The 7582-nt window shown below is 46.1% G+C and overlaps 1 protein-coding gene across 1 annotated transcript; it reads right to left on the bottom strand.

The window, feature by feature from the left end:
* Positions 1-7582, bottom strand: gltpd2a (glycolipid transfer protein domain containing 2a; the record flags this gene model as incomplete). The annotated part of the gene is made up of 7 exons (XM_079491302.1): positions 1-961; positions 2214-2410; positions 4050-4227; positions 5475-5569; positions 6297-6416; positions 7319-7380; positions 7492-7582. The coding sequence occupies 7 exons, from the start codon at positions 7580-7582 to the stop codon at positions 733-735; spliced, it is 972 nt and encodes a 323-aa protein (XP_079347428.1). The 3' UTR covers positions 1-732.

Genomic DNA, 7582 nt, shown 5'->3' with positions numbered 1-7582 from the left:
CGAAAACCCACCTCTTCAGACTCCATCTCGGCCTGTAGCACTTCACTTGCCCTAGCCTTGACAACCTTACAGGCGTATGCAAAGGCTCAACTTATGTAAGAGGAAGGAAGGCACTGGAGCAACACAAACAGTTTAAGCCCGGCGTTTTAATTCACAGGGTGCAAGTAAAAATGTACAACGTTTCGATGTATCGGTCACATCTTCGTCAGGTGTCCTTTAATTTTCTCCTAGCCCTCTACAAGTGCCCACACAGGGGCCATATTATTTGTTGTGCTGTATGTCTTTGGCCACATGTTTGGCCCCCAAAGCAGTCCATTCCCAACCCCTTGTTCGGCCTTCTGCCTTATACATGTTTTCATTAAATTTAACCAAAAAACATACTACATACATATATATTACTGTTTAATAATTTTCTTTCTCATCTTCATATTTTTGTTGTATTGCATATTTTCCTCCTATTGTTTATCTATAGCCTAAATGTAGACCTTTAATCTCTCTCTGGACCCCTGGTCCCTACAGGCTATGGGATCTGTAGTCATGGTCACAGTCCATAGCCCGGACGGTATGTTCAGGGCAGCGCCAGCATGTTGTGAGCCTCCAGAATGCGGTGTGTGTGTGCGTGCACGCGCCTCAGTATGTATGTGTGTGTGTGTGTGTGTGTGTGTGTGTGTGTGTGTGTGTGTGTGTGCACCACCCTCAGTGCGCGTGCACGTAGCGTGTGTGTGCGCGTGTTCAGGGCAGCTCCAGCATGCTGTTCGCCTCCAGAATGCGGTGCGTGCGCGCGTGCACAAGCCTCAGTGCGTGCGTGAGCGTGTGCAGCACGGGCACGAACTCCTCTTGGCCGCGCGCACACACGATGTCCAGGAAGACCTTCCGCTCTGGCAGAGCGAGGAAGACCACCTCGGCCATCTGACGAATCAGCCAGGGATGGTGAGGGGCCAAGGCTACGAGATACGCCTCTCTGAAATACACACACACACACACACACACACACACACACACACACACACACACACACACACACACACACACACACACACACACACACACACACACACACACACACACACACACACACACACACACACACACACACACACACACACACACACATGCAGAATGACAGTACATTTCAAGCACAAACTCAATACAAAGACTGTTAACTGTGAGTGGATGACCCAATTAAGCATTACACTTGTTTACAAGAGGGTCCACCTTGTTCAATTCATCAAAACATTTAGAGACGTACAAATAGACACTTCTATATAGACAAAGAACAGAGCAGGAATTCATCATAAGGGAGGTAAAACGGGAAAATAAACATATACAGTGAGGGGAAAAAGGGGTGGGCGGTGGGGGGTATTCAGATTTTACGGAGGCCAGTTTCGAATTGCAGCCGTCCGTAGGTGCCCTTTGAGAGCGGTTTTGAAGGAGTCAAGGGATTCGCATGTCTTAATGACAGTTGGTAGGGCGTTCCACATTTTGGTGGCATAGGAGCGAAAATAATTTAGTCCCTTGTTTGTGCCGAATCTGGGATGTACATGGTTCGTTGCACTTCCTCTGGTGTTGTGGGTGTGGACTTCGTTAACATTAAGGAAGTATCTAGACAGGTACATGGGTATCTTGGTGGTTTATCGAATCTTGTGGACCAGACCCATTGTAAGACTCTGTCGTCGACCCTAAGCCATTCCAGCCTGTCGAAGTGGGCAGGGGTGAGGTGGGTTCGGGGGGTGAGGCCAAGTAGGAGCCTGACCAGTTTGTTTTGGGAAGTCTGGAGCCTAGTTTTAAGGGCCTTTGAGGTGCTGTAGTACCAGGAGGTGCATATAAGTCAAAGAAACCTTGTACGAGGGCTCCTGTTAAGGTCTTCAAGGTGTTTTTGTTGACCAGTGAGGAGATCCTATAAAGGAATCTTGTTCTTTGGTTGACTTTTTTGATTACGTTGGTGGCCATTTTATCACAGGAAAGATTAGCCTCCAGGATGGAACCTAGGTAGGTAATTTCATCTTTACGTGTGATAACATTGTCACCCACTCTAACCAAGAAGCCATTTGACCGACCGACCGACCGACCGACCGACCGACCGACCGACCGACCGACCGACCGACCGACCGACCGACCGACCGACCGACCGACCGACCGACCGACCGACCGACCGACCGACCGACCGACCGACCGACCGACAGACAGACAGACAGACAGACAGACAGACATACCTGCAGAGGTCTCCGGGGGTTCTGAGCTCGCCCAGTTGGTCTCGTCCTTCCATCAGGCCCTGCAGTAACAGACGCAGCCATTGGAGGGAGCGGTGCAGCCTCAGCAGGGTCCTGCAACCTGAATCATTGCGACGAGAGAAGTCGACCGCGCCCGCTCTGAGCTCCGCCTCCACCATGGAACGAACCGAATGATAGGCCTAGAGAGAGAGAGAGAGAGAGAGAGCTAGAGAGAGTAGTTTTAGTCGACTAAATACCATGTGAATTGGTTGACAATAAATCTACAGTTGATTTAGTCTAAAATGTATTTTGGTGGGTTCTTGAATGGTGTCGTAATGGCTGACTTTAGATTTGGTTGCATGCTGAAAATAGCCGATCTATGGGCTCACAATGCGACTCGCTGTGAGCTTGTAGATCTGCTATTTTCAGCGCGCAACCAAACATGAAATTACTTAATTGTCTTTTAGAATCTCTTGCCCACTAGTCCCTCCCTAACATTTTAGTCTAGTTTTTGCGTTGACATAATTGTCAGTATATTTAGGCTTAGAGAGACATGATAGCTTAGTTTTCATTTAGTTTTCCTTGGTGAAAAATTGTCATAGTTTTAATTGACGAATTGAACACTACGTGCAGTACACACTGGACTATATCTTGCGCCACCCCTTAACCCTTATCCCTGAACTAATTTGCCATGTTTTTACTATTTTAAAAAACGTATAAAAGTGTAGCTGATCTACAAGCTCACAATGTGTCGATGTAGATCGGCTAGTTGAACTATTTTAAAATGTTTTTCAAAATAGTAAAAACAAATGGCAAATACGTTTAGGGATAAGGGATAAGGGATAAGGGTGGTGCAAGATGGAGCCCACTGTGAAGGGAATTCCCCGTTCATTTTCCTCATAGACTTTTCAAAAAGTATTTATATAAAGACGTTTACACCGCGGACAAAGCCAACTCGAGTTGTGATGACAAATTACAGTAAACACAATGTTTTGGGCCGATCAAATAATTTGTAAGAAGAAAAAGATGGCAGGATACAACACTTTTTGTTTAGTTTTTCTTCGTACAAATTATTTGATCAGCGAAAAACATTGTGTTTATTGTCATGATGTGTCACAACTCGAGTTGGCTTTGTCCGCGGCGTGATCGTCTCTAAATAAATACTTTTTGAAAAGTCTATGAGGAAAATGAACGAGTTGCTGTTTAGAGTTGATCTTACTATGTGTACCTTTATTTTGTAGTATTGTTTTGTGCCTTCCTGTCTGCCCCTGTAGTTCTGTACCTGCCTTGTCTACCTGGTGATTAATCTTTGTTTTACACCTGTGTCCTCTTAGTGCCCCAGCCAATCCCTGTGTTGATTTGTCAGTTGTTCACCTGTGTCTAGTTAGTCTTTGTCTATTTGTATTTATATGCCCTTTTAGTTCCTTGTTCGTTCGTAAATGTAAGTCACCTTATTTAGTTAGCTCCTGGTATTTCCTTGTATGTTTCTACAGTAGTTCCTAGTATTATCTCTGTGCTCCTCGACCTAGTTTATTTCCTAGTCTCCTCGTGTTCCTGTCTTTGTTCCTGATCCTCTGTTTTTGAGTTACCTTAATAAACTCCCTTGCATTCGATCTGCCTCGTCCTCTGCCTTTGTCCTGCGCTTATGGGTCCTACAGACCTATACCTCTTTGACAGGTGGCATATAGGAGTGGGCGTGAACCTTGTAATTTCCTAACCAATAACAGTGCAGAGGGGCGTCGCTCCAAATTTGGTGACAGTGTTCTCAAAGTTTTAAAAATAAATTCCAGCTTCAAATATGATGAACATAATGAACATAAATTAATCTTTTTCTCTGACCCCAGCTTGTAGTCCAGACGGTCCATGATGGGGCGATGGGGATTGTAGTCCATTATTGGATGCTGGGGTTTGTAGTTTCAGTGTTCTGTGTTTGAGTGACAGCTCTCGTATCACCACGACCTTCTCTCTGACCTTCTGAGAGAAGAAACTGACGATCGTCCCGAGAGACTCCATGAACCTGGCGAGAGAGAGAGAGAGAGAGAGAGAGAGAGAGAGATTGATTATGAATGAATGATAATGATAGATAATAATGATAAATGAATTAATCCGCGTGTTGGTGGATTCTAAACCCAAAATCACCAGTAAGGTTAGAGCCAGTTGGCTCAGGCTGTGATTATGAAACCCAGAGACGTCCGTTGTGTTGTTGGTCGCGTTGTCCGTTTTATACTAACACTAACCCTCTCTAACCTCTTAACCGGCCACGTAAGTCCTCTAACGTCATAACCACATAAGTCCCCTAAACTCATATCAGTCTTAACCGTCCGCACATAAAAGCGGACCCTCGGCGATAGAGCTTTCTATGTGGCAGCCCCTGCCCTCTGGAACTCTCTCCCCTTGGAGATTCGCCAGACTCCTACATTGTACTCTTTCAAGTCTGCACTGAAGAGACATTTGTTCACTCAGGCTTTTTAGGCAATTAGTTTTGTTTTTCTGTTTTGTAAAGTGTCCTGGGGTTTTTTGAAAGGCGCTATATAAATTCAAGTTATTATTATTATTATTATTATTATTAAGTCCCCTAACCTCATATCAGTCTTAACCAGCCACGTATGTCCCCTAACCTCATATCAGTCTTAACCAGCCACCTAAGTCCCCTAACCTCATATCAGTCTTAACCAGCCACCTAAGTCCCCTAACCTCATATCAGTCTTAACCAGCCAGCCAAGTCCCCTAACCTCATATCAGTCTTAACCAGCCATGTAAGTCCCCTAACCTCATATCAGTCTTAACCAGCCAGCTAAGTCCCCTAACCTCATATCAGTCTTAACCAGCCAGCTAAGTCCCCTAACCTCATATCAGTCTTAACCAGCCAGCTAAGTCCCCTAACCTCATATCAGTCTTAACCAGCCAGCGAAGTCCCCTAACCTCATATCAGTCTTAACCGGCCACGTAGGTCCCCTAACCTCATATCAGTCTTAACCGGCCACGTATGTCCCCTAACCTCATATCAGTCTTAACCGGCCACGTAAGTCCCCTAACCTCATATCAGTGTTAACCGGCCACGTAAGTCAGTTTCAGGATGTTTTCGCTTTCGTGTGTGCGTGTGCGTGTGTGTGTGTGTGTGTGTGTGTGACGTGTGTGTGTCTGTGTGTGTGACGTGTGTGTGTGTGTGTGTGTGTGTGTGTGTGTGTGTGTGTGTGTGTGTGTGTGTGTGTGTGTGTGTGACGTGTGTGTGTGTATGTCAGTGTGTGCGTGCGTTTAGCCTACTTGATGAGTTCGTCCCAGCTGCGTAGGTAAGCTTCCAGTAAGACATCGTCATCAGACCCCAGAGCGGCGCTGAGGTGAAGCAACAGGCGGTGAGCCTAGAAAACAACACACAGCTCATGACTGCCTTCTGCTGCCCTGGAGGTAGCTTGGGAAGCATTCCTTAATGTGGTTCATGATCCGGTCGGGAGCGGATGGTAATTTACGTCATGTTGTAGTCACTGGTTTGTAGTCATCAGGATGCTAACTTATACGTCATGTTGTAGTCACTGGTTTGTAGTCATCAGGATGCTAACTTATACGTCATGTTGTAGTCACTGGTTTGTAGTCATCAGGATGCTAACTTATACGCCACGCATGTCGCAAGCCACGGGTGATTTTTTAACCCACAGCACAGGTTTGTCGGATTAATAACTGCAGGACTGTTGGTATGTCTAACCAACGTATGCACCCCGGTGAGGGGAGGACTATCAGACTATCTATCCATCTATCTATCTATCTTCTTTGACCAACAGAGGTAACCCAATTTCCATCATCTGCACCATGTCGGTTAACAGCACTGACACAAACAGTGTTCACGGTGTCCCCCCCCCCCCCCCTAGAATCATAAATCATGTTTTGGGGGAGAGCGTTTGCCACAACTGCCACTCAAAGGGGACAAATCACAGTGCGTCCTTCCTTGCACAAGTGGTATAGGGTTCGGAATATCCAATGAGATGATGAGTCTACAAGACAACAGATAACGGCTCATTACCGGCCCCTGCTGGGCTGGCTGCTCTCAATCTGCGATTGTTGTCTGTGCATTGGGGGGGGGGGGGGGTGTACCTGAAATGATTGGCCGGGGCATTCTGGTGGGAGGGGCAGAGCTGGCGATGACTCCGCCCTATGCACCTCCTCCTCCTCTGGTTTGTTGTCACTCTGTTTGTATCCAATGGCAACCGTGGGCTGGAGGGGCCAAACACATACACACGCACACACACACACACGCACGTGTTACTTATTAAATGTCGGTCGGTACGCTAAAAATATGAGCATAAATTCCTTGCTGAATCTGGACCAATATGTCCATATATTGACATTAATGGTCAAGAGGACTGCAGATGGATATTAGCATGTTTTGCTAAATCTGCTATATTTACACTGCATTTTTAATGTTCATCAATATACACTGTCCCGATTAAATAAACAAGTAAAGTAAAGAGGTGAACGCACATCCACAAATTGCAACGGGTGCAGGATCCAAAAAAGAACTAAGAAAGGAGATCCTCACACGTTTTAAAAGCTCTCAAAATAATTTATTGACAACAGAGCAGACAAATTATTTTGTGTGCTCCTTTCTCATACATTGACATTCCCGTATTATGGGCTTAATATTGATGACATCAGGGATCTCATGGGCAAAAAAGGGATTGTATTAGGCCCCAGCGTTGATTCCCAGACCGTCGATGCCCTAATAATTAGGGCATCGATGGTCTGGGAATCAACGCTGCCGACACTGCCACCATGCCCTTAGATCTGCATATGGAGATCTAAGGGTGGCAGCGGGGGCAGTGTCTTGAGGGTACAGGGTTTGATGAGGTCAGATCAACATATGGAATGAATTCTGTATGGCCATATATGGAGCGTCACGAGTGTGTCACAGGGTGTGACTGGTGGACGGACTGACTGACGGTTTTCATAGTAAACTATTATATTGATTTGTTTATAGCCTACTGTGTGACGGAGTCCGTGAGCCTGCACTTTATGTATTGTTTGGCAAGCGACACCGCATGATATTATTTAGTTAACTATAAAAACATGATACAGAGTAGATAGATATTGTGTGCGTGCGTGCGTGCATGTCTCACTGTCTGAAGGTGAAAGGTCAGACAAGGATGCCAGGAACTCTCACAGTCTCTCCATGGCTGAGCTGCAGACAGACAGACAGAGAGACAGACAGACAGACAGAGCTGATTTAGAGCCAACATGGCTGCCAGATTGCTGTTAAACTCCATGGTAAAACAGGAAATAAACAACTCACGGAGCCACCAGGACGACAGGAACATCAGTAGAGCCAAGATGGCCGCCAGCAGAAGATAGCGAAGCGGAGATCTCCCTCCACGGAGCGCCAT

The sequence above is a fragment of the Electrona antarctica genome, assembly GCF_951216825.1.
Source record: "Electrona antarctica genome assembly, chromosome: 21".
NCBI lineage: Eukaryota > Metazoa > Chordata > Actinopteri > Myctophiformes > Myctophidae > Electrona > Electrona antarctica.
This window is presented reverse-complemented; position numbering and strand designations above follow the sequence as displayed.